Consider the following 27,124-nt stretch of genomic DNA (forward strand, 5'->3'; position numbering starts at 1 on the left):
CAGGACCAGAGGCAGCGACAGGCCGCACCCGTGGCTGCCTCCTCCTGACTCGCCTTCAGTTCTCCCTCAGCCCAAAGCCCAGAGGACCCGCCCCCGCGCCCGAGGAAAACCACGCCGCCACCTGTCCTCATCCCTGGTCCCACGACCCTAGTGCTGACCCTGGAGGCCCGTGCTCTCTACAAAGGGATGGAGGCTCCAGATTCGGGGGCTTGGGAAGGCGGGGAGGCATCACTAGTACCTGGGTTGGGGCTACAGCTGGGGCTGGTCCAGTGGTTTCAGGGTCCTGAACCAAGAGGGCCTCCTGGGCCCTCGGCACCTCTTTGCTCTCCCTGAGCCCCACTGTGCTGGGCCCACCCACAGGCTCTGGGGACAGTGGTGTGACTGCACTGCCCCCATGGCTCTGCCCCAGGAAGAGCAGCCACCAGCACATGGCCCTCACAGCCACTTCCCAGGGTCTGCTCTGCTTGGGCTCTGCCCTGAGTGCCCAGCCTCCAGGACAGAGCCTGGTCCACCCGGGGCACTAGCTCCACCCGTTGGGGCGGGTGGGGGGTGGGGTGGCCTGCACGAGCAGTTCTGTGATGGTTCCTTGTGCACAGCCTGCCCCGTTCCAGTCACTGTCTTCTCGAGGAAAAGATGGGGAGGAGGGAGGAGAGAGGAGGCCCAGGGCGTCAGCAGCAGATGATGGGCCGAGGGGACGGCCGGCCCTGAGACTGGGCGGGGCAGCGCCAGATGCACGGGCCTTTCTCCTCCTTTGCTTAACAGAAGCCCCAGCTCTCAGTGACGAGGGGACCAGAGAGAGAATCCTGCTGGAGACTAGCTGACTCCTAGGGACGTGACGGGAACTAGCCTCCCGCGGGGCTGGGTGGGCTTTCCTCGGGGATCACCTGTCCGCCAGGAACCCAGCCGGTACCTGCTTCCCCACGCAGCGCCTTCTCCACGGCAACCCCTCTCTCCTCCAGCTGGCGCTGCTTCTCCTCCACCTGCTCCAGCTGCCGCTGGATGATCTGCGGGCGACACGACAGTGTGAAGGAGGGAGAAGGGCGAAGTGGCCGGGTGCCCAGAGCACGGCACGAGGGCATGAGGGTGCAAACACCCCAGCGGGGCTCCTCAGAGTCTCAAACAGATCCTGCTTCAACAAGATTAAAACTGCCCAGAGCAGACTTGCGCTTGCCGGGGTCAGGGGTTGGGGTAAGGGACTGGGAGTTTGGGGTTAGTGGCTGTAAGCTATTAGATGTAGGATGGATGAACAACAAGGTCCTGATGTACAGCACAGAGAATCATAGCCAATCTCCTGGGATAAAGCATCATGGAAAAGAGTATAAAAGGAATGTATACAGGTAGATAACTGAATCACTTCGCTGTACAGCAGAGATTAGCACAACGTTGTAAACCAACTCTACTTCAATGAAAAACCACGGCTCCACTCTGCACGGAGAGAGGCTTCTTAGGGATGACTGACACCCGGGAGGACCTCCCACCCCGAAGCAGCGGCAGGGACATATCTTCACACAGAAAATGAAATAAAATCCAGGGATCCGGTCATGCAGGGAACACAGATCCAGAGTAATGTCCAGGGAAAGGACGAGAAGACTGGTTTTGGAAAACCAGAGGAATATCTTTGCTGGGATTTGGACTTGCTGTTAATGTTTCTTGCCGTTGTAGAGCTTTTGATTATTGTCCTAATCTTTATGAACACAACTATATACATACGATGTCATTTAAAAACCACATTGCATTTAGGTATCTTTTAATACTTCGCATTAAAAAATTATTTTTTGTTTAAAAAAAAAAACGCTGGAAGGCCTGGGACCCTGAGGACAGCCCCAACCTCTAAATCCCAGGCGTGTCGGAGGCCAGCGAGTCACAGCTGCCTCTTGCTGACGGCTCCGACAAACGCGCGAGCTGGCTTTACAGTGCTTCTTCCAGGGCTAGGGATCTAGGAGACTCAAAGCCTGGCCCCTCCCTTTCACCCAGCCACCGCCCCCCCCCCGCCCCCCGCGAGGCGGCTCTGCTGGCCTCTTCTCCCGCCCTCCCGCGGGTGCGGACTCCCCGCTGCTCACCTGGGCGCGGTGCAGCCGCTTCAGCTCCTCCTGCTTGGCCTGCCTCCGAGCCGCCTTCTGCACGCGCCGGGTCAGCTTGGTGTTCAGCTCCTCCTCCGTGTAAGTCCTCGGCTGGAGGGGACGACAGGGGTTTACTCAGTCAGGGTCACGGAGGCCGCAGGGCAGGCGGGGGCGGGGTGTGTGCAGACGCCCAGACCCTCGGCCTGGCAGGAGCTCCACAGGCCAGGGGGCACCCGGAGATCCACGGGAGACGCTCCCATGGGGCAGGGACAGGAGGCTGGCTGCACAATGACTGCTGGGCAGTTAGGACAGGAGGGCGGGGCGCCTTTACTGCTGAGATCACCTGTTTCGCATGTAAGGACGTCTGCTCTTCTTTAAGACGGTGGGGGTAAACATGTTGATGAAATGTTTTCCCCAAGCCTCTTGCTTGTAGGGGGCACACAGGGAAAGGAAAAAGAGAACCCAGAATCCTTCTACTTTTTTGTTTGGTATCAAAGCCCACTTTTTTCAGATGAGCACTACTTGCAAGGTTCTTTGAAGAAGTCATGCCTGAAGGAAACAGGGGTGCTTCTATTTTAAGTTTGAGCGAACCCAAACCAACTAATGCAGCTGGAAGAAGGGTGCCGGTGAACCTGGACAGATCAGGGGTCTGCACACCAAGGGGAGGGAGGACCTGCTCTGGCAGGGCTGTGGGGCTGTCAACAACGGAGGGGCGCCCAGCCAGACAGCACAGCTGCACCTGCGAACGTGGCGTGGAGGGCACAGCAAGTGTCGGGCACAGTGGGTGAATGCGGGCGACACTGAGGGACACCTTCTTTACAGCCTCCAAGAAAACGAAAAAGGAGCCTTTGCAGACTTTAAAGGAGCTTCCGAATTTAACTCAGGAGTTTATCCTGGTGATCTTTATTCTAAGAGTTCCAGTGCTAATGGAGAGCCACCACTTAAGGACCGTCCCGGGACTCCCCGAGCAGGTACCCTGCAGGTCACGGAGCCAAGGGCTCAAGAACTCCCCATTCCTGTGGCGCCCAGGCCCAGAGGGGCCTCCCTGTCCCCACTGGCACCCGGAGCAAAAGCACCACATGGCCCCCCAGCCTGCGACAAGCAAGGCACCTCCCCGTCCTTGCCCGTTGCTGCCGTCCACGCGTGCCCAGACACGGTTAGCGAGGGTTCGGCTGCCGGGCTGGGCGGGGCTGCAGCAAGGCCTTCCCACAGGGACAGGACACAGCCTTCGATGTACATCATGTCCTGAACATAAACCGACTTTTAAGGGGACGTGATGGAGAACAAAGCAGAACGGCAATAATAACAACGATCAAAAATTAAAAATAGAACCCAGAAATGGAGCAAAATCAGCTACAAGTTTAAAACAAACATGCACGACTACAACACATGATGGCTCTTCCCGTGTCAGCCAGGATGGCTGCATGCAGGCTGGGAGTGAGACGCCAGCAGCATCACCTCAGTGAACCCGTCTGAGTGAGTGAGGCCTGGGGTCACTCTTCTGCCGAGAAGACAGCGCCTCCTTCACTTGCCCCAAATTTTCTGTGCTCTGTCCTCAGTCCCCTTGTGTGTAAAGTAACCACAAGGTCACAGGAGCTCTTTCTCTGTGCAAGTTCAGACTCCTCCTCTGGCCGAACGCTACAGAGTGATGGCTGGGGGCAGGTGGTGGGAGCCCCGGGTAGACTGCGTGTCACCCAAGCTCTCTGTCCTGCTGGTGCCCCTGAACAGGCCCCAGCAGCCCTGGGAGGGGGTGGCCATCTCCCCATTATATGCCAAGAAAGGGACCTAAATGGCATGAATAACAGACTTCCACCAGGGATACTGCAGGCAGTCAGCGTGGCCTCTTCTCATCCACTGAGTCTAGAAGAGAGCTGCTTGGCAGCCCCATTAAATAGCTCAAAAGCAGGAAGGGAGCGAGAGGGGCGGCCGCTTCTCCCAGGTCAGGGCCTCCCGGAGGCCACACCTGGCCATGTGTGCACATCCTGCCTCAAGCCAGAGTGAGGAAGGTTTTCATTATCAGAACAAGGCAGTTAAAAAGGAGACAGGTAATTTCCCCATGTGGCATGTGAAAAAATCCAAAGGAACTAGTAACTATAGCCTGAGGACCAGCACTTATCTATTAAATTAAATGGGGAGACTGAATAGCCAAAACAACCTTGAGAAAGAAGAATGGAACTGGAGGAATCAGGCTCCCTGACTTCAGACTATACTACAAAGCTACAGTAATCAAGACAGTATGGTACTGGCACAAAAACAGACACATAGATCAATGGAACAGGATAGAAAGCCCAGAAATAAACCCACGCACCTGTGGTCAACTAATCTATAACAAAGGAGGCAAGGATATACAATGGAGAAAAAACAGTCTTTTCAATAAGCGATGCTGGGAAAACTGGACAGCTACATGTAAAAGAATGAAATTAGAACCTTCTCTAACACTATACACAAAAATAAACTCAAGGGCTTCCCTGGTGGCGCAGTGGTTAAGAATCTGCCTGCCAATGCAGGGGACACAGGTTTGAGCCCTGGTCCGGGAAGATCCCACATGCCACAGAGCAACTAAGCCTGTGCGCCACAACTACTGAGCCTGTGCTCTAGAGCCTGTGAGCCACAACTACTGAGCCCCCATGCCTAGAGCCCATGCTCCGCAACAAGAGAAGCCACTGCAATGAAAAGCCCAAGCACCGCAATGAAGAGTAGCCCCCACTAGCCGCAGCTAGATAAAGCCCGCACACAGCAACGAAGACCCAATACAGCCAAAAATAAATAAAATAAATAAATATATTTTAAAAATGGTATTTTTTACAGAACTAGAACAAAAAATCTTAAAATTTGTATGGAGACACAAAAGACTCAGAATAGCCAAAGCAGTCTTGAGGGAAAAAAACGGAGCTGGAGGAATCAGACTCCCTGACTTCAGACTATACTACAAAGCTACAGTAATCAAGACAGTATGGTACTGGCACAAGAACAGAAATATAGATTGATGGAACAGGATAGAAAGCCCAGAGAGATAAACCCACACACCTATGGCCAACTTATCTATGATAAAGGAGGCAAGGATATATTACACAATGGAGAAAAGATAGCCTCTTCAATAAGTGGTGCTGGGAAAACTGGACAGCTACATGTAAAAGAATGAAATTAGAACACTTCCTAACACCATGCACAAAAATAAACTCAAAATGGATTAGAGACCTAAATGCAAGACCCGACACTATAAAACTCTTAGAGGAAAACACACGCAGAACACTCTTTGACATAAACCACAGCAAGATCTTTTTTGATCCACCTCCTACAGTAATGGAAATAAAAACAAAAATAAACAAATGGGACCTAATGAAACTTAAAAGCTTTTGCAAAGCAAAGGAAACTACAAACAAGACAAAAAGACAACCCTCAGGATGGGAGGAAATATTTGCAAATGAATCAACAGACAAAGGATTAATCTCCAAAATATATCAACAGCTCATGCAGCTCAATATTAAAAAAACAAACCACCCAATCCAAAAATGGGCAGAAGACCTAAATAGATATTTCTCCAAAGAAGACATACAGATGGCCAAGAAGCACATGAAAAGCTGCTCAACGTCACTAATTATCAGAGAAATGCAAATCAAAACTACAATGAGGTATCACCTCACACCAGTTAGAATGGGCATCATCAGAAAATCTACAAACAAATGCTGGAGAGGGTGTGGAGAAAAGGGAACCCTCTTGCACTGTCGGTGGGAATGTAAATTGATACAGCTACTATGGAGAACAGTATGGAGGTTCCTTAAAAAACTAAAAATAGGGGCTTCCCTGGTGGCGCAGTGGTTGAGAATCTGCCTGCCAATGCAGGGGACACGGGTTTGAGCCCTGGTCTGGGAGGATCCCACATGCTGTGGAGCAACTAGGCCCGTGAGCCACAATTGCTGAGCCTGAGCGTCTGGAGCCTGTGCTCCGCAACAAGAGAGGCCGCAATAATGAAAGGCCCGCGCACCGCGATGAAGAGTGGTCCCCCACTTGCCGCAACTAGAGAAAGCCCTCGCACAGAAATGAAGACCCAACACAGCCATAAATAAATAAATAAATAAATAAATAAATAAATAAAAATTGTATAACTTTAAAAAAAAACAAAAAAACCCCACTAAAAATAGAAGTACCATATGACCCAGCAATCCCACTACTGGACATATACCCAAAGAAAACCATAATCCAAAAAGACACATGCACCCCAATGTTCATTGCAGCACTACTTACAATAGCCAGGTCATGGAAGCAACCTAAATGCCCATCGACAGATGAATGGATAAAGAAGATGTGGTACATGTATACAATGGAATATTACTCAGCCATAAAAAGGAATGAAATTAGGTCACTTGTAGAGATGTGGATGCATCTAGAGACTGTCATACAGAGTGAAGTAAGTCAGAAAGAGAAAAACAAATATCGTGTATCAACGCATACATGTGGAACCTAGAAAAATGGTACAGATGAACCGGTTTGCAGGGCAGAAATTGAGACTCAGATATAGAGAACAAATGTACGGACACCAAGGTAGGAAAGCAGCGGGGCGGGGTCGGGGGTGGGGTGGGGGGGTGGTGGTGGTGGTGGGATGAACTGGGAGATTGGGATTGACATGTGCACACTAACGTGTATAAAATAGATAACTAATAAGAACCTGCTGTATAAAAAAATAAATTAAAAACTAAAAAACAAAACAAAAAAAACTCAAAATGGATTAAAGACCTAAATGTAAGACCGGATACTATAAAACTCCCAGAGGAAAAATAGGCAAAACATTCTTTGACATAAATCACAGCAATTTTTTTTTTGGATTCATCTCCTAGTGTAATGGAAATAAAAGCAAAAATAAACAAATGGGATCTAATTAAACTCAAAAGCTTCTGCACAGCAAAGGAAACCATAAACAAAACAAAAAGACAACCTACGGACGGGGAGAAAGTATTTGCAAACCATGAGACCAACAAGGGATTAATCTCCAAAATATACAACTAGCTCATACAGCTTGATATCAAAAAAACAAACAGCCCAATCAAAAAATGGGCAAAAGACCTCAACAGACATTTCTCCAAAGATATACAGATGGCCAACAGGCACATGAAAAGATCTTCATCATCGTTAATTATTAGAGAAATGCAAATCCAAACCAGAACGAGGTATCACCTCACACCGGTCAGAATGGCCATCATCAAAAAGCCTACAAATAATAAATGCTGGAGATGATGTGGAGAAAAGGGAACGCTCCTACACTGTTGGTGGGAATGTAAATGGTGCAGCCACTATGGAGAACAGTATGGCGGTTCCTTAAAAACTAAAAACAGAACTACCATATCATCCAGCAATCCCACTCCTGGGCATATGTCCGGAGAAAACCATAATTCGAAAAGATACATGCACCCCAATGTTCATTGCAGCACTATGTACGATAGCCAAGACACAGAAGCAACCTAAATGTCCTTCGACAGAGGAATGGATAAAGAAGAGATGGCACATATATACAGCGGAATATTACTCAGCCATAAGAAGGAATGAAATAACGCCATTTGTGACAACGTGGATGGACCTGGAGATTACCACGTTAAGTGAAGTAAGCCAGACAGAGAAAGACAAATACCATATGATATCACTTATATGCAGAATCTTAAAAAAATGATACAAATGAGCTTATATACAAAACAGAAATAGACTCACATAGAAAAAAAACTTATTGTTACCAAATTGGAAGTGGGGGAGCGATAAATTAGGAGACTGGGATTGACAGACACACACTACTATATATAAAGTAGATAATAAACAAGGGCCTACTGTAGAGCACAGGGAATTCTACTCAACACTCTATAATAACCTATAACGGAAAAGAATCTCAAAAAGAATATATGTATATATATACACACACATATATGTATAACTAGATCCCTTTGCTGCACACCTAAGACTAACACAACACTGTAAATCAACTACACTTCAATTAAAAAAAAAAAAAACGCGCTGGTGCTTCACCGGCTTCTGGGGGTTCCCGGGAACGTGGCTGCCAGCTCCAGGGCCAGTGCTCACGCCCTGGGCCAGGCCGCGTGGTTTGGTTGTATTTGAGTCAAACTGAGGCAAAGTGGGAAACGTGAGTTATCTCTTAGTTGACAGGGCTACAGATGATTTTTTAAAAATCTGTATTAATTTTTCTATATAAACATTTCAAATAAAAATAAGTCATTTTTAGTTAGTTCCTTGCTTTTTTAAATGAAACGAAACTCAGGAGAGGTTTGTTTCACAGCCGCCTGCAGCAGGGTCGAGGAACCACGTGCCCCAGTGCGCAGACCCGAGGCTCCCCACCCGCCGGCTGACGCAGCCCCATGCTCTGGGGGTGCCCCACGCCCCTCAGTTCTTACTCTGAAGATGCTCAGACCCGCAGGAGACGGAGAGGCGGACGACACCCTTGCCCACCTGTGCCTCTTCTCCCGAGTCGCCTGCAGACGCCACGGCCCTTCCCCCCACAGAGGCAGCTCGTGTGTCCTCAGCACAAGGTGCCTCCCACGCAGCTCCCGCACCCCAGTAGCCTACTCGGGGCGGAACCGGGGTGACGTTATCACGTACCCGGACACAACGTCGTGCCAGGTCAGCACGTCCTGGGCGCAGCCCTGACTTCAGTGTTCCCTACGCGGCCCCCGGCGAGGGGGCGCTCGTGGGATCCTAGGGCTGGGGTCCCAGACTCGCTGTCGGCGTGGATGAGTAGGGCGCCTGGGGCCCGGGGACAGCTGCGGTCAGAGGGACGCGCTCCCCCTCAGACTGGCCCTGACACAGGCGGCTCGGGCCCAGAGGAGAGCTCCCGCCGTGTCTCGGCCTGGACACGGGCCAGGCGCGGGGCTCAGCTGCGCGTCGGCTGGGGTGGGGCGCTGAACAGGGGACGGAGTCGCAGCCGCGGGCCACCCACCTCTCTCCTGGACTTCTGGGAGGTCCGCTCCAGGACATCGTCGCTGGAGATGTCCGAGTCCTCCGAGCAGCTCAGCTGGCGCCGGGGCCGCAGCTCTGGGGGGGCAGAGGCAGAGCAGGGACAGTGACCAGTGGCCACACGGGGTACTCTCCCCACTTCCACACCCACGGCAGCCCAAGGCAGGCGAGCGGAGGTGTGGTTCTCCCCGGCTTGGGTCTGCCCCGCACCCGGAGCCACGAGCCTGGATGCTGACGCGCATCCGGGCGGGACTGCGCCCACACGCGCCGCAGGGGCGCCATCTGGCGCCAGCGCCCGGCCACTCACCACCAGGCCCTCCCTAGGAAGTCACAGCCACCCCGACGGCCCCCGCCCAGCTGCACGCTGGTTTCAGAACGTCCTGCTGGGCTTAGTTTCCTTCTCCCTAGGAAGCCCCAGGGGAGGGGGCAGCATGGGAAGTGGGTCTTTCGAGGGAGCTGCAGGGGCTGGAAAGCCCGCGCCGTGCGCTCTGCCCGGGAGGGGCCCCCGTGCTGCCGTACCTGCTCTTGTGACAGGAGACGCCCCCGGCTTGCCGGCATCCACGGTGGCCCCGCTGGAAGGGGTGCTGGGGCGGGACCTGCCATCGCCCTTCTTCTTTTTGTCCTTCCTGTACCCGGAGAAGACGGACTTCCACAGGGACCTGGGCTTGGCTGCTGCTTCCTCCAGGGCGCTGGGGCTGGGCCTCTCCGGGGGCCGGCCCTCACCCTTGGGCTTCTTCTCTTTCTTGTTTCTTCGGGGGGAGAAGAGGGACGATCTCTTCTTGCTCTTCCCGCTGGAGCCCTCGGACGAGGTGACCGAGCCGTCCAGGCCCCCTGAGTCCGAGGGAGGGGACGGCACCTCCTCACTCGTGGCCTTGTGCATTGGGGTGGGCTCCTCGGGGCCCTTGGGGGGCACGGCGGTGGCTCTGCAGGGCGCCGGGGTCCTGGGGGCCCTGGGGGCGGTGGCCACGGTGTCCATCTCCTTCATCCTGCTCAGCTGCCGGGCCATGGCGTCCCTCAGCGCCGGGCTCCGCACCGACTTCTCCCGGGCCCGCATGCGCTCGGCCGCCAGCTCCTTGGCCTCGGCGGAGACCAGCGGCAGCCCCCGCTTCTGCGGCGGGACCCCACTCTCGGGCCCCCGGGTGCTCTCCTGGGCCAGGGGCTGCTCGGGGCAGGGCCAGCGGGAGGGGGGCGTGAAGAAGGGCTCCTGCAGACTCGAGTCCTCCGTGCGGTCGTCATACGTGTCCTCCACATCGTCCGCGAACGGGATCTCGTCCACGCTCTCCACAAATGGCTTCGGTGCCTCCTCCGGGGGCGGCCGGGCGGGCTCCCGCGGGGTCCGCGCGCACGTGGCCGGTGCTCGGGGCTCCGAGGCTGCGGGCTGCCCTGCCAGGGCCGGCTTCCCGTGAAGGGTGGCGGGCTCCTCGTCGGGAGGTGGGGGCGGCGGGCTGGAGGGGGGCGTGAGCATGGTGGAGTCGGAGGTGCTGAAGCTCTGGCTGCCGGGTGTCCTGGTGCGGGAGGAGCTGCCCTGCAGGCCCAGCCCCGAGCTGCTGGACAGGTCTCTCTGCTCCGCCCGGGCGCCCTTCGGCTCCCTGCCAGGTGGGGACCCCTGGGTGGGCAGGGAGGGCTGGGCCCCCCCGGCAGCGGGCGGCCCCAGCCTCCCGGGGACGGGTGTGGGTTTCAGAAGCCAGGGTCCCTCGCCCTGGGGGAGCTTCTCAGCTGGAAAGGCCTGCAGGGGCGCGGGCTGGAACCCAGGCTCGGGTCCAGGGCCCCGTCGCACGGGCGTGAGCCCCAGGCTGCGGCGTATCTCTGCGCTCTTCATCCAGAACTCTGCCACCAGGTCACTGCGTTTCAGGGCCTCATCCCCAGGGAGGGGGCTGCCCAGTGTGTCCTTGGTGACCCCTTGGCTCTTCACGGGGAGGGGGGCCAGGGGCGTGGAGGTTCTGGCCGGCACAGGCTGGAAGCGGATGGGGGACACGGTGGGGGACGGCACGGTGGCCTCGGCGGACGGCTGAGGCTGGGAGCAGATGGGGAGGGGGGCCAGCGGGGACCGGCGCTGTGGGCTTGCAGGCGAGGGCGGCGTCCTGGCTTCGGGCTGTGATCGGACGGGTGTGCCGGCTGTGGGCTCCCCATGGGAGAGCTCTGGCTCTGGCTCTGGCACAGGGCTCTCCGCAGGCAATCCCTTCGTGGCAGCTGCAGAGGCGAGCGGGGCTCGGGCGTCCTGTGGGAAAGCAAGGTGCCAGGAGCTGCTTAGAAGGCAGGGTTCTGACGGGCGTGCTCTCCCACCAAGGGCCTGAGCTTCCTGAAACACCCTCTCCATACGGGGGCCACGATCAAGGGCCAGGAGGACACCGCCCTTTTTGATCTGTCTGTCAAGCTTCAGAGCCCCTCACCCGGTGAACACGTGAAGCTTTCAGGTTTGGTTCATCCCAAACGCATCCGGTTCTTTGGGCCCTGAACTGACAACAGCCAAAGGATGCTAACGACAAGCCCCAGAGCTCCGAGGTCTCTGACGTGAGACTTAAAACAGCATCAATCGCATTCTGCCTCCCGGACTGTCCTTCCTGCCACGCCCCGGCCTCACTGCAGATGAAACCCCCCAAATCACCTTGCTCCTCAGGACCCCAAAGACCAAGCCAAGTAGCCCCAGGCCTCGAGCTCCGGCCGCCCTCTAGATGGCCTCCCCTAAAACGTGCTCCACAGGACACAGTGTTGCTATCTATTTACGGAGCATCCTGCAGTGCGTAGTTCAAAGACCACTGGTCACCTGGACAAGTATTTTTAATTTAGAAAATCATACGTTCATTTTAGCATAATATTGAGAAAAAACACATCTGTTGTATCAAACCAGTAATCCCACAAATATGACCGTTTTACCTTAAAAATGAGTTTACGTTTAAAACGGCGTGCTGTGTGGACCCACAGGGAACAGTGGTGGGAAGCTCGGCGGTGGGACTGGCGCACAGCAGGCCACACCGGGCCGGAGCCCCAGGGCCACTCCTGTTTTCAACAGCCCATCAGCGCAGGGAACAAAAAACTGGGTTCGCACCAAGGCCCCTAAGGAGTCCCATCAGCTCTGCCTCCAAAGTGGGCCCCAAACCCTTACCTGTGCCCTGGGGCTGTGGGCTGGGGAGGACAGGACCGAGTGCTCCTCAGGGGACCGGCTGGGGCTGGAGACCGGGGAGCGACCTGAGAAAACAGACGCAGGATTTGCGAGAGGAAACACCCGCTCGCACTGCAGCGGGGCTGCTCCCAGGGCATCCCGGCCTCGGCCGTGTCACCAGTGTAGGATCTGCGTCCAAAGGTCCAAAGGTGAGCTGCACAGGTGCCACAGGGGAAGGGGCCGTGCAGGGAGGGGAGGGGCTCGCACACAGACCTCTCTCTGGGCGCCTTGCCGAGGCCGGTGGTGGCTCCTCCTCGCCTTCAGACACCCGCAGCTCCGGTCCCGCTCCCGCCGCCACCTGCTGCAGCTCCGTGTCGGTCTCTGACGGCACGTCGTCCGACCAGTGCTGACCTGCCGAGGGAAGCAAGCACAGACCTCCAGTGAGGCTGTGCTCCTTGCCAGGCTCCCGGCTCCTCAGAGGACAGCCGCCAGGCCATCAGCTGCAGCGTGAGGTCCAGCCAGCTCTGCATCCCGGCCAGGCGCTGCCCACTGGTCCCCCTCCTGACACTCGTCCATCAACACAGCATCCTCTGCGACGCGGAGCCCCAGGATGCCCGTGGCACCCCCTCTCTTTTGAGGGTGCGGGCCTTCCTGAGCACACGGACGGCTCCACAGGAAGGACCAGCCTTGGGGACTCGGAGCCCTCCCGGCCCTGCCGCCCCTGCCACCAGTTCCAGGCTCCTAGCGCCCAGCCCGCCCGTTCTCACCTCCCAGCCCAGTCCCTGCCCCTCCCCCTCAACGCCACCTCCTCCTCGTACCAGCTTCCAGAGGCAGCAGCTGGATTAAAGGCCTCGTAGGAAGCCCTGAATCTGCTCGGTTTCTCCCCATGACTCAACGAGTGCAGCCCACGTCCAAAGGGTGGGTGAAACAACACACTTTCAGATTAGTGGCAGAACAAGGAAGGAACCAGGAGCCCTAACGGCCGCTTCTCTGAGCACCTCACTTCCGTTTTAATGTGCGTTCTGTCTTCCCTGAGCTCAGACCACTGCGGCCCCCTCCCCAGGAGGAAGAGGGTGGGCACCACGGTTGGGGGAGGCTCTGGGGTCCCCGTACCATCATCCAGCTCTGCGCCAGTGTCCCCCGTGTCCCCATTCTCTGCTGCCTCGCCTTCTACCTCTGCTGGCTCTGAGTCCACATCTTCCTCCAGGTCGTCCTCGTCAAACGGGACTGCAAGGCAGAGACGTTCAAAGGAAGGAAGAGGAGAGAGACGGACAGACAGACAGACGACAGACGCATTGGCAGGGGATTCCCAGGGCTGTCAAGTGACGACCACAAGGCGAAGAGGGGAGAAGCCTGCCTGGGTGGGGGTCGGTGGGCCGGGAGGTCTCCAAGAGCAGGGTGGGGCCTCCTGAGCACGGATCAGGCAGGCACCCAGCTGCAAACGTGGCAGCCGGGCCCTGCACCGACCGCTTTGTGTGCAGGACTCACTTAAGCCTCGAGGGGGCTGCTAACCCTGCCTCTCAGGGAGGACTCGGAGCCCAGGCAGCTGGCGGGTCTGTTCGCAGCCCCACCGCTCAGCCTGGCACCAGGGCCGTGTGCAGGGGGGTGACCAACCGGCAGGGCTGCAGCCCCGCTTGGAAGAATTTAGACACGTACTTTTTTTAAGCATAAGAGAGAGGGACAAGGGGATGTGGAAAGTTCGTTTTTTGGACTCAAGACCAGCCCTTCAGCGCTGCAAAATGTGGCAAAGCTTCATTTCTCCTGAGCAAGGAGCCTAACATACACACACACACACACACACACACACACACACACACACACTCACACCTGTTCCCAACCCTGCACAAGAAGAACTCAGACTACAGTTCAGGTTACAAGAAGGCAGCAGGAAGCAGCCACAGAGGCATCGCGCTGCCTGGACCAGGAGTCCCTCCTCCCGGGGCGCCCTGGGGGCTCTTCTCGGGTCTCCTTTCAGGAAAGGGGCTGGCCTTTGACCCGCACATACTTGGCCTGAGGGTCAAGCCCAGCAGGCTGGGCAGCAGAGGAGCCCGCTGAAACGCAAGGCCAGGCCAAAGGACCACGAGACCCTCGACGGCCAGCAGCCCGGCCTCATGAAGCTGTGTCCCTGGCGCCCCGGGCCGTGCAGTAACCAGCAGTGACCGTGAGCGGCCACAGGGTCAGAGCACAAGGAAACTGGGGACAAGACAGCCGTGATGGCCTGGAGGTGGGCACCTCTAGGTGCTAGGACTGTATTTCTTGACCCAGGTGGCAGGTGGGTGAGCCTTGGTGTTTTTAAGTAATTCCTTAAGCTGTTACTTATCCTCACCACCCCTTCGGTGCACTCGGCTTACTAAGACGAGGTGATGGTGCACACCCGCCCTGGAGAGTGCTATGAAATCGGCCTGGGACGGACGAGGCAGGGCCGGGACGCCCTCCTCTGACGACGGCGTTTGCCGGGAGAAGCCCTGCGGCGAGCACTCAGTTACTTCCACAGACTGAGACCTCTGTGCGCTAGCACTGCTGCTCCCTCATCACACGCCAGGGGAGGGGGCTTCTGAGGCAAACAAGCCTCTCCGCCCCGTGCTTCCTGGGGGACAGCGAGCTGGCCGCCGATGGGGCAGAACCCGGGCCCACCCACGGCGGGTGCCCGCCGGGCCCACACGCGTGCTAGAATCAGTCTGCGAGCGGCCGGGCGTCGAGAGGCAATTTTACACGTTTGTGTTGGCAAGTCCGTTGGAAGCAAGCGTGGCATGGACTCGCCAGCCTGGCATGGCTCCGGACACAGGACACTAGAGCCGCCCAAGCCCAGACCTGGCCCTGCAGCCCCCAGCGGTTCTCCTACTCAGAGAAACATCTGCGCAGACTCGGGGTTAGGAGTCTACGGTCCTCAGCGGCGCCCTGAAAGGAACGACTGTCACACGTATCAAAATACACGACAAGCATCAATGCAGCAGCAGCAACGCTGAAAGAGACACAGCTTGAGGGAGGGAACTGGGGGTTAATCCAAGTTAGGACGGAGCGGGTGCTAGAAGCAGCCACACACAAGGAAGCAGGCGGCGCCGACACGCTCAGCTCTGGTCTATTCGGCGGCCGCTGGGACGTCCCAATACCTCAGCCTCGTCCAACCGTCCTGGGGACAAAACTAACTAGGAGAGGGTGACCGCAGCCCTCTCTACAGCTCGGCATGAAGGTGCCTCCTGACCTGTGAGCCGAGGAGGACAACGGGCGGCTGGCAGGCGGCTGGTGGGGCAAACATCCTGCCCGCCCGGAAGGGGCACCCGGCCCTTCTGCATTTCACAACCGGTGGGGGCCAAGGCTGTCCCACGTCCTGCCCGGATGCCAGGGCCCCTTGCTGAGAAACGCCCACCCCCGCCGAAAAGTGCACTGAGGACAAGCAAGGTCTCTTGGCTCCCTCGTGGCCTGAGAGCTTGCAGAGAGCCCTGCACCTCGGCCTGCAGACCCAGCCTGGCCCCCACCCCAGTACTGACTGCCTCAGCCGTGGCACCCCGGGAGGTCTGCTGACCGTTACGAGAATCCTCCAGCCCACACCCCACCACGGTCCAGCCTCATTTCTGCGGACTCTGAGCCCCAGTGCCGCACACAGTCCTTCAGCTTCGGCTTCCCCCGATCTCTACTAACAAAACACGCCCACCCCCGCCCGACTGCACTACTGCTCTGCGTGGCGCGTGTCTGTCCATGCAAGGGCGGCGGCCTGAGCGAGGCATGCACGTGCCCCCGCCCTCCGCCGCGCATGCACTAGCGGCAGCACCGGAAGTCCAGGGTTAAGGGACCAGCAGAGCTGCCAAGAGAGTGGTTATGGTGAGCGGGCAGAGAACGAACATCACCCGACAACCTCCGGAGACCGACTCCAGCCAGGCCTGCACTGCTGCACGGCGAACGGAGGGAAGGTCGGGCCCTGAATTTGAAACAGACGATAAATACAAAGTTACACAGGAGTAAGCGTTCCCGGCGAGGAGAGCGGAGGTCCTCCTGGAGTCCACACGGAAGAGAGAAGGACGACGTTACAGCCCAAGGCCCGTCCGGCACCGACCAGGGACAAGCGGGGCGTCGGGACAGGGAGAGGAGAGAGAGCACGGGGGGTCAAGGCGGCGTCCCCGGTCAGCAGGCTCTCTCTCGGCTCCTGCAGAGCTGCTGGGTGTTTACGCGGCTGCAAACGTGGCTAAAGAGGTGGGCCTTGCCTGCGGCGAAGGTGGCTACCTCCCATGAAGACCGGGCCACCCGCTCTGTGCCCTCGGCACCCTGCAGGCTGTGTCCCCAACAGGCACTGAGTGCAAACGTGGAGACAGGTGAGCAAGAGACAGAGGGCGAAGCACCAAGGCGGGCACGCCGAGGTCGGGCACGGGAAGGACGCCCCCAATGGTCTCCAGGTTTTCCTTTCCTTCCTTAAAAGAAGCCAGAACAAGGTTCATCTTCATCCTGCCGTGGGATGCAGAGCACCTCCCCTAAAACCTAGAGCTGGTAACCTCCTTGATATAAATTTCTTCTTAAAACTTAATTTCAGTCCAAGGTATGGTCCCTTGACCCCATCCTGTCCACGCACACTCAGACCGAGACACAGCGCATGAGGAAAAGCACAGGACATTCCTCCAAGTGGAGAAGGAAGACGCCTGCCTAGTGACACGGGCAAAGTCAGCAAATTCTTGGTTTTCCCAACGTCAAGTTCACTGTTTCGCGTCAGCGGACAACAGCCCACCTCTTACCCACCGAGACTTCACATATCCTCTGACGAGAGCCCAGGGAGCAGACATGCTCCGCTGGCTCTTACGTGTGAGGAGCCCGGGGGCCCCACCCTACAGAAGAGTCCCCGGCAGCCCGAGGGGAAGCGGGACAGAGGTGCCAGGCACCCTGCGCCCGGAGGAGTTACCTCTGGAAGGAGGGGACTCAGAGGCCGGTGACACTCGCTCCTCCTGGTTCTCACGAATGTGCGTCCAGTGCACGTCAGCCTGGATCTCCAAGGGATCGGCTGGATTTACGAGCTGCTGCAGCCTCGGGCTCCCAGCTAGTGTACCAGGTTCGAGGGGCAGAGGAGATGAGGAAGGGAGAGATGACGGGAAGGAAGGAAGGAGAAAGTAAACAGTCCAGGGAAGGAAGGATCAAACACCACAGGAGAGGAAACAGAAGGAAAAGTTACCATATTTGCCAGGATCAGTTTGAATCAGAAAGAGGCAAGAATTGAGAATAAGCACACGCACACACACGTGCAAACGCACACACGCCCGACTTCTACTCATTCAACTTGATTCAGTCCCTTCAAGCCTCATGCAGCTGTCGATGTGGATGAAGAGTCCTACACTTCCCTCCGATGCAGAAAGTACCTTCCTTTCTGAAGCTCTTTTCATCTTAACTGCGTCTGAGGGACCCAAGTGTCCAGTTAGGAGAAAAGAGCAGATCACAACTGGCCTCTGCAGGGCCAGCCTCCCAAGGTCCCAAGTACGTGGCTCTGTTAGCCACAGAGCCCGTGCCTATGGCCACCTGCCACGTGGACACAGAGGTGGGGCGGGACAGGGCAGTTCTGCCACGAACCAGCCGGCTCACGCGGGGCAGAGAGTGACGCTGTCGGGATTCTAGTTTTTATCTTATGCAGCTAAAGAGAAAAACATCCCCTTCTACGATGGGCCTCATGCAGCATGTTGGGCTGAGGCGGGGGTGGGGTCAGAGAAGGCTACGGTGCGGGGGAAGCGGAGTCTGTCCTGCAGACCCCAGAGCGCTGGGAATTCACGGGAACAAGAAGTCAATCCCCCTTTGCCCTTTCTGAGGTCAAAGCCCTCTTCCCGAACACTCTACTGGTGCCCCGCTGATCCCCCCCTGGACATAAGACTCCGCTTCTTAGCCAGGTGAGAACTCACCAGGGGCCCCGCCTTCAGGCTGTTCTTGCTCTCGGGGCCCAAGGAATCTGCATGCACCCCTGCCCCAAGGGCTCCCATAATCAGTGCTTGGACCATGCCATACAGTTGGGTTAAAATAAGGGACAGCCAGCAACTTGGGGGAGGGGACCCTACAGGAGGGAGGCTGGCTTTTCCGGCAGCAAGAGCAGGTACCACCTGATCAGAAGGACTCTCTACTGGGCAACCTGGCTTTGGCCTTGGCTTTGGCTTCATCACGAAAACGACAACCTCCTAATCTCCAAGCAACAGGGAACGTGACGTGGGCAGAACTCACCGCTAAGGCCACCGAACGTGGATGGGGGCTGTGCTGGGCGTGGGGTCGCAGCCCTTGCGCTCTCTTGGGAGCCGCTGGCCTCTAAGGGCTTCCTCTTGGCGGTGCTGGACGGGGCTGAGTCACAGCAGCCACCAGAGAGCCCGACTGTCTTCGGACCAAGACATTAAGTCAAGGAGGAAACGCAGGCCCCTTCTCCACCTTCCAGGCAAGCAGGGGAAGACAGCGAGCCTTCTCCCCGGGGCGTGCCTGCGTGCCGCCAGTGCATGCAGCCTTGGGGACTCATCGCCCAGGCACAGGGGAGGGGCTCCGGGCGCCTGTGCTGGCCCCGCCACTTCTGAGAGCTGACTGTGACGTGAGGTGCTCGGCTCACATCAGAGGAGGAGCTGAGTCGTAATCGGATGAGGGACTGGCAGCAAACGGTCAAGGGGCACAGGGCGCCCAGGGGTGGATGCCTCGCCCGCCGCCGCGGCTCTAGGAAACCCCGTCTCTCCACGGGGGACCTGCTCTTGGGGGCGGCTGGACGGCTGCCAGGGGCCGGGGTGGAGGTGGGCAGAGGTACCTTCACGTGTACCCATGTCCTCTTCCTCTGGCAGGTGCCCCAGCGGCTGGCCTTGCAGGAGTTCTCTGTCCCGGGGCCAGTACTCTCCTTCCACACCCACAGCAAGGCACCGCGTGGGGGCAGATGGGGAGGAGAGGACAGAGAGAAGAGTCATCTCTAGGCTCCTCCACTCCAAGCCCGTTCCCGCAGGCTGGAGCTGGACGCTACTTCCGCGTCCAGGAGATCAGGTCTCGGGAGGGAAGCAGGGCCAAGCTCTCCTGAAAAGGGGGCACGCCCCGACCCCTGGCTGTGTCTGGAGCTACAAGCCAAGTGGCCTTCCCTGGGGCGGGCTGTGCACGCGATCCCCACTGACTCACGCTGGGGCACTCGGCTCTACAGACACAGCCGGTGAAGGAAGCAGCCCCGGACGCCATCCCCCCGCTCCTCACACGAGGGCGGTGTGCAGGCCCCACATGCTGCCTTGGGGTCCCACCCCAACCTCCGGGTGGGAAGGAGGCCTACAGCAGGACCGGGGCCATGGCGGCTCCAGGAGCCCGAGGAAGGAAGGCCCCACCTCTGCCACCCGACCTCGTCAGGGCCGCCAGCTCGGGGCTCCACTGCCAGCTGAGGACCATGGGTCACGCACACCCTGCCCGGTCAGCGCCCAGCCCTCGCTGAGCTGGAGCGAGCGAGCCCAGGCTGGGACTGGCCGCCGAGCACAGGGAACTCCAGAAGGAACAGAGAGACAAGCTTGCGAGGCGCAGAGCCCTCCAGGGCCAGCCCCATGGGCCAGGCTCCTTGGCTAACGGCTCACGTCCTCCTCGTCCTGTCCACACCCCACAGGGAGAGCACGGCCTGAGCAGACACGAGTTCCCACGGACTCAGGTCTCTGCCTGCCTGGCCCTGCTCACCACTCCAGGCCCGGTGCAGCCGGAACAGGGAGAACGACCCTCCGACAAAGGCCAGAGAAGGAGCCCAGGAAGCTCTTCCTCACCACCCGGGATCACACAGGCGGACGGGACAGGACCCAACACCTCGAGTGCGAGACAAGAGGCATCTCAGAGCCAGCCCGACCGACCTTCCAGGACACAGGTCCCAGCACGTCACCACACACCACAGGTGACCCCTCCTGGGGGGCCCTCCCTCCTCAATGCTCAGCAGCCTCCGACGTCCAGGACCAGGAACCAGGGAACCCCAAGAAAGCTAAGTTCCCTTCGTTCCTTTAGCTGGAAAAGGACAGGACGAGTGGCCTGACCTGGAGGAGGCCCTTGTCCGCCTCTGCGTCCAGCTGTACCCGGACAGCCCTTCGTGGGTCCCCTGGGGCCCGCGGAGGCATGTCGCGTGACCCCGGCCACAGAAGCCTCCCACACCCGGGCCGGGGCAGGAGGAGAGGCTTTACTCTGACCTTCACTAGACTCGTCCTCCTCGTCCTCCTCGTCCTCCTCGTCCTCCGCGTCCTCCTCCCCAGCCACGAAGCTCCTGGAGGCCTCGAGCTCCTCTTCGCTCTTTCCTTTCAGAAGAGCGTGGATCCTCACGGCCTCCTTCCAGGGCACGCCACCCAGGTCCGAGGGGGGCAGCGGCGGCTCCTCCTCCTCCATCTCGGACTCAGAACTGCTGCGGAAATGACCACAGAACCCAGTGAGGGGACCCCAGGACGGAGAAGGGGGCGGCTCAAAGCCAGGGGCACAGGCAGAGGCCCCTGGCAAGGCACCCACCGGGCGGGAAGGGAGGGAGGACACCTTGGGGCCAGCGCACAGAGGGTGAATGGAGGGCAAGATGGGCCACACGGGCCGGGGCAGCCCCGCCGGGCACAGGCTCGAAGCTCGTGACCCTGGGGACCGAGGGTGAAGAGCACCTCCGTTCCCGTGGACGCACCGTCTCGTTGGAGGATCTCGGGTGGGAAGATGGGCCGCCGGCAGGAAGCGGGCTGGCGGAGGTGCTGCTCGCAGGAAAGGGAGCCCCGGGCCCCACTCCCAAACACCACAGCGCAGTGTGCAGCGCTGCGGGTGAGGGCGCCTGGGCAAGCCCCCACCCTGCGGAGAGGCGCTCGCTGCGCGAGGGCCCCGGCGCCTGCTCCCGGGGCTAAGAGCGTCCGCCTTGCTCAGAGAGCCCGGCCCGGCTGCCCGTGTCTGGGAGGGAGACCCTAAGCCCCGGGGTGCCCTGCCTGATGGGGAGGCCTGACTCCCTGGGGCCTCCGGTCAGGATGGAGAGTCTAAGAATGTGGTTTGGGGTGAAGGCCTTGAGTCACCAGCATCAGCCGACCCGGAGACCGGGGTCAACCACATTCCACAGGGAACGTGGACCCCAAGGCTCTGTGGGTGTCGCCACACATTAACACCAGGAGAGTGGCTCTGCATGAGCCCGCGGGGACGGGAGCCGCCCTTCTCAGACTGGCCTCCGCGCCCCTCCCCATAACAGAGAAGGGCTGTGAGCACAGCCCCGCCAGTGGGTTCTGTCCTGTAGCCTTTCTAGAAAATTACTGCGCCAGAGGGTGGCGCTGGGGACTCCATCGCTTTCATCGAGTCAGAAGTGAGGGTGGCCTCCCGGGCTGCGTCCCTCGACCCCTCACTGGGCCGCAGGGCTCTGCCACGACAGCTGTGTGACCATGAGCTGGCTGGTCATGCTCTCCAAGTTTGTGTCCACGCCGGGAAGGGGGTGTGAACACTTGCTTGCCGCGGGCGCCCCTAGTGGAGCGAGATTTTATTGACCGCATCACGCTTGTGCCACACTCGGGTCCTCCAGCCATCCACTCGCTTGTTCACGCACTCACACACTCGTGCATTCATGCGTTCAGCAGACGGTTCTGAGCACCTACTGAAGCTCAGCCACTGAACTCAGAAAGAGCGAGCGGCTCCTCGCTGTCCGCAGCTCAGTCTGGCGACTCCTACTTCGTTCATTCATTCAACTAAAACTTACTGAGTGTCTCTGCTCACAGCGCCCTTCCTAGACGTCACAAAGCTGCCACAGAAAAGATCTTCAGTGTCAGGGGAGATAAGATGCAAACACCAGGACTAGACAAGGTGGGCGGTAAATGCAGGGCGGTGGGGGTCTGTACGAGGCAGTTTCAAGTGGGAAGACATAAGAATGTGGACCACAGAAAGCTTGTCCTCTGGAGTCTGATTAGCCCTCAGTGTTTACTTAGCCATGATTTTTGCCTTATCGTTGTGATTTCATTTCTTTACTCTCATTAACTAACGACAACGTGTGAGCCCGTGTGTGTCATTTAACATCTTTCAAACGTGAAATCAGGGTAAGAATGCCTCCTGTGCTCAGCTCTAACCTCAGGTCGATTTGCAACACTGCAGGTGGACAGGGAGGCCAGCCTGCCCTCCTTCATGCCAGGCACACTGGGGCCCCAGCTGTCGGCGGGCAGCTCTGGGGGGTGGGCTCAGGGCAGCCCCTCCCCGTGCCGTGTCATGAGGGCAGCTAGCGTGATGAGGTCCCACTTGAAGCTGTGACAGCTCAAGGACCACAGAGAATAGCAAGAGAGGCACAGAGCATAAAAACAGGGCGGAAGTCAACCACGCTTCTGGAGCGCCACGCGCTTCTGGAGATGGGACACAGGCAAGCCGCCCTGCCTGCCGTTGTGAAGGACAGAGGCAGACGGACAGGTATTGCCAGCTGTTCCTCCCCAGGCGTCACTGTCCACGGCCCTCAGAGCAGCCCTCTGGGTCTGGCTAGGCTCCTCACGTCACGTAAGAGTCACAGTGTAAGGTCACTACTCAAGGCTCATCTTATAATGTATTCTCTGGCTGCTCCCAGTGCCTGAATCTCTGGGTCTGGCCTTTGAGGGGCAGGAGGAAGGATCTGTGTGAGGCACATTCCCCGCCTGGACCACAGCCTGGAACACTTCCAGGGGGCAGAATCCCCACAGCAGAACAAAACATAAGACAACCGACTTCCCTGTCCTTTAGGGAGGAGAGGGGGACCTCAGGACACGGCCTCCCAGGAGACACGAGAGCCAGAAAATGTAGTCGTCAAGACTAGCTTTCCACGACAGCAGGGATCTGTTTCCACCTTTGTAACGACATCCTGCCCTGTGTGGCTATTTGATCCAGGCAGCCTTCCAGACCACACCCTCTCTTATCGCTTGCCTGGCGCTGCCGAGACGGGCAAAAGCAGACAAGGGACGCGGCCAGGCAGGCCAGGCAGGCTGCACCCGAGCTCACAGGGTGGGAGGTGGTCCCCGGGAAGGCCCTCAGCAAAGCGCACCGGCGGAGCTGACGCGTCCCGCTGGAACCTCCCTGCTGGGCGTGTCCGAATCACTGCTCTCACAGCGCCTTCCTCTCACGGAGCCCACGGTGGGCTGGCAGGAGGACGCAGTCCACGGACCAGCTTCCCAAGGGACAAGGTCTGTTCCAGACTTAAAAGAGCCAGCAGAGGAGCAGACCCAGGGAAGAGGACGTGCCCGGAGCACGAGGCACTTCACGTGGATCGGCTCAGCTGATCACACAGCAGCTCAAGGGCACAGCCACTGTTATCATCCCCGTTCCCACAAGTGAGGGAGCCGGGCTTCCAGAGGTGGGATGGTCTGGGTGAGACGTCAGGAACCCCCAGCGTCCGCCCACATCAGCTCACCCCGTCAAACCCAGGAGGAAGGTCACGACCCGGCTCCTGGCTGCCGCGGTCGACCTGGGAACTCGGGCAGCCGCCGCGGATGGACACCACCTGAAGCTGCTGGTGGCTTCACTTTTAAATTAACCCGCTGGTAATCAGAGCGTCTCCGAGCAATGCCCCGTCCTGCACGGCTGCCCCGGGGTCCCGCCCACGCTGCCAACCCTGTAGGAGACCTGCCGGGTCCTGCCATCTGCACGCGGTGGAGACCACTCCACGCTCAGGCCGGCACCCTGCTCAGCAGCGGCTCACTCACCACCTCTGCGGGTGGAGGGCGAGGAGGGGAGCAGTCAGGGGTGCCTCGCAGGAGGGGCTGTTGCTCACGCTGTCACCCTTTGGGCTGGCCTGTCTTCTGTGACCTTCAGGGAGTCCTCTGCAGCCCTGGCTGCCTGTCTGGGAAGCATACCTGGGCTCCGGCCCTCCCCGACACAGGAAGGAGAAAACACACGGAAACCAGACCAGCCTTCTCCTGCCCCGGCACACAGGCTCTCCCAGAGAAAACGGAAGTACTGTTTCCAGGGTCCCCTCTGGAAGATGCTCCTTCCCGCCCCTCCAAGGAAGGGTCATGGAGCTGATGAGGCCTCGGCCAAGATTCTCTGCTTGTGTGAAGGAAACCGCGAAGATGATGGGAATCACCTGGGTGTCTGTCAAAACAGGTGTTCCTGGTCTCCACCCCAAGCCCAATGAGTGAGACCCTGGCAGGAGCAGGGCCAGGAATTATCCTTCGACCCAGTGTCACACGTGTTTATCATCAGGGACATTTGAGAAATTTAGAGCAGTGGTTCTCACAGCATGGTCTCCAGACCACAGCACCAGCCGGGAACTTCTGAGACGTGCAGATCTTGGGCTCTACCCCAGACGGACTGGGACAGAAACCCCCCAGCTGTCTGTGCTCTCACGAGCCGGCGGGTGATTTTGATGCAGGCGAAGCTTGGTCACCACTGCCCCAGGGCAAATTCGAGGCAAGCCCGATTTCTGGCACTTAAACCACCTGTTCAAGGAAATCCAAACAGGAATCACCACGCTGCCCCTCCTAGTGAGGGTTGCCTGGGCTGTGCTTGGATCCACAGGTAAGACAGTGATTACAGCAACTGCCCACCGGGTGCAGACACTGTGCCCACTACTTTATTTGGTTTAATCCTCAAAGCAAACCTCTGAGGTGCAGTGTCCTTTGTAGATGAGGAAAGCAGGGCAAGAGAGCGTAAGAAACTTGCCCCCAACTAGCAGAAAGTGGAGCTAGGCCTCAAGTCTGGGTTATCTGCCTGCAAAGTCACGTCCCAACGGCGTCCCCTGCTCTGCCCGCACCACAGGCGCCCAAGGTAAGAGGAGAGTGAATCCCCGCTTGGACCGGTCAGTTCCTGGAAACTCTGTCATCTCTCATCTTCAAGTCCGATGACTCCCCAAGGAAGGACGGAGGCATTTTACGGCTTCCTTGGGGAAATAAGACAGCTCTGGCGCTGCACTCTTACGAGACCATCGTTACACTTTACATAGCATCCACGCTTAGCGCTTTTTCAAATGGGAATGTGAGTACGATGGGGCATTTACTACACCACCGGGTGCTGACTGACCTATCCTTCTACCCCACCTGCTGCGAAGGCCGTGACTCAGCCTTCCTGCAAAGCCCAGGCTACATCACCTCCACTCCTGCCCCATAATCCCTCGGTTTACGGATCACAGTGCAGAAAACGTTATTCCTGCAGGACAGGGTCTGCCCACGTCACCGAGCCCAGCCCTCCACTCCGCCCCACCTCGGGAGCGCTGCGTCCTGAGGGCGCTGGTCGGGGAGGCTCCGCAAGGGGGGCTGCAGGGGGTCCGCCCGTCCTGACTCCACTCCACCTGCCTGTCCTGTTCTCTTCCAGCCCTGACTTGGGCACTGACCCCACTGACTCAGGCAGGCCTGCGGGTGGCGGGAATGCGCGGACAAGGACAGAGACGGGGGGGGGCGTGTGGGGCACTTTCCCCAAAGGTGTGCGTGCGGCTCAGCCGGCCAGCACCATGCACTGCGAGGGGCCCTGGGATGCAGGTTTCTGCTCCTTTCCACACACGGGAGAAAGAAAGAAGCCCAGAGAGGTGAGACGGCTTCCCCGAGACTGCACAGCGACCTGGTGGCTGAGTCACCCCAGAGCCTCCATGGAACCCACCCCAGGGGCACAGTCGCCCCCCGCGGAAGCCCCCTCCCCAACACACCTGTAAACACCAAACCAGGGCACATTTTTTCTGTTCCTTTTCAATGAAAAGCAGTGTTAACGTCTTGGTAGGCGCTCAGTAAGTCCTGAATCTGAATTAAGTCAAACAAACTGGTCCTTTCTGACTAACGAGACGGGGAGCTGGAGCACCAGGCAGCAGGGAACACGGAGAGCCCTGGACGTGGACCAGAGACCCTGGGCTTGAACCTCAGTCAACCCTCCATCCTAGTCCTGGTCAACATCGGTTTCCTTACCACGAGGGGGCGAGATGCACATCCTGTACATTTCACAGGCCCCGGAGGACGACCAGGTGAGGAGTCGGACGCTGGAGTCCGCAGCCGTCGCCTACAAGCGCCTACACGTGCCCAGTTCTGTCCCAAGCACCTTCTACCCCGGGACCCTCGCATGACTCTGCAGGAGGCCCTGGTGCTGCCGCCCTTCACATGGACGAGCGGGCAGGCAGAGAGGTCACACGACCCGCCCGGTCACGGGTCACGACGCAAACCCAGGCCGTCGGGCTCGGGGCCCCGCTCCCCTGCCCGCCGCAGACACAGCCCCACAGGCTGACCTGCTGGCCGCGTCCTCCTCCGTCCCCGTGTCCAGCACACTGCTCAGGTTGTGCTCGGCCTGCGTCTCCTCGGGCACCTCCTCCAGCCCCTCCGCCGGCCGCACCGACAGGCGGTAGTTCTCCAGCTCAATCCTCTCCGGGGTGCCCCGCAGCCTCTTGGCGATGCTGGGCTCCTCCAGGCCGTTCACGCTCGGGCCTGCACGACAAGCAAGAAGCAAAGTTCTGGGATCAGCGACAGGGACGAGGGAAGGAACTTCTCCCTGGAAGGAGGGGCAGCCGTCCCACGAGGCCATGGAGCCGGACACGGCAGCTGTCAACAAGGTCGGGCCCCGGAGAGCCCAGAGGTCTCTGGTGTGAGGGGGGCAGAAGACAAAAGACCCCACATCTGCCCTACAGGGACACGACAGCCTGGGGAGCAGTGCACACTGGCCGGGGGGCAGGGGCAGGACTGGCCCTCAAGGGAAAGCAGCCTGTTGAGAAGGGAGTCCTCCCCGCTGCCCCACCCCCTCGGTCCAAGACCTGCTGCCCCCCGACAAGGTCCAGGACCCGCTGCTCCCAACTCCACATGGTCCAGGACCCAATGTCCCCACCCCCTCGGTCCAGGACCTGCTGCCCCACCCCATGGTCCAGGACCCAGTCGAGGTTCGGGCACTGCATCCGTCTGGTCTACTGAGGTGTCCAGGTAAGCTGTTCTGCAGAGCTTCTCACACTGTGGGTTTGTCTGTCTCATGTTTAGATTCACAGCAAGACTTTTTGTTCCACGGGAACACCTTGTGGGCGACTCTGGGCCCCTCCCACTGCACCCACGCAGGACAGTCAGGCCCCCTCGTTCCTGGTGACACCAGCTGGACGGCTTGGTTGAGCTGGTGCCCACCCATGTCTCTGTGGTAAAGAGACCTTTTCCTCTTTGTAATTAATAAGTAA

The 27,124-nt window shown here is 58.6% G+C and overlaps 1 protein-coding gene across 17 annotated transcripts in view; it reads right to left on the reverse strand.

Moving 5' to 3' along the window:
* The window catches only part of MICAL3 (microtubule associated monooxygenase, calponin and LIM domain containing 3), a 177,129-nt gene that overhangs the window by 15,299 nt on the left and 134,706 nt on the right, over positions 1–27,124 (reverse strand). For 11 of the 17 annotated variants that reach the window (XM_057556879.1, XM_057556880.1, XM_057556878.1 and 8 more), the window contains 12 exons: positions 26,201–26,396; positions 20,235–20,443; positions 18,851–18,937; positions 16,997–17,131; positions 15,965–16,027; positions 13,225–13,338; positions 12,385–12,522; positions 12,115–12,197; positions 9,531–11,229; positions 8,995–9,089; positions 2,061–2,171; positions 911–1,004 (listed from right to left, as the gene is read on the reverse strand). In XM_057556879.1, the coding sequence (XP_057412862.1) occupies positions 911–1,004; positions 2,061–2,171; positions 8,995–9,089; positions 9,531–11,229; positions 12,115–12,197; positions 12,385–12,522; positions 13,225–13,338; positions 15,965–16,027; positions 16,997–17,131; positions 18,851–18,937; positions 20,235–20,443; positions 26,201–26,396 (3,024 nt within the window). The other 6 variants (XM_057556881.1, XM_057556884.1, XM_057556893.1 and 3 more) reach the window with 6 other exon arrangements.

This window comes from Balaenoptera acutorostrata, chromosome 11 (genome assembly GCF_949987535.1).
Source record: "Balaenoptera acutorostrata chromosome 11, mBalAcu1.1, whole genome shotgun sequence".
Taxonomy (NCBI): Eukaryota; Metazoa; Chordata; class Mammalia; order Artiodactyla; family Balaenopteridae; genus Balaenoptera; species Balaenoptera acutorostrata.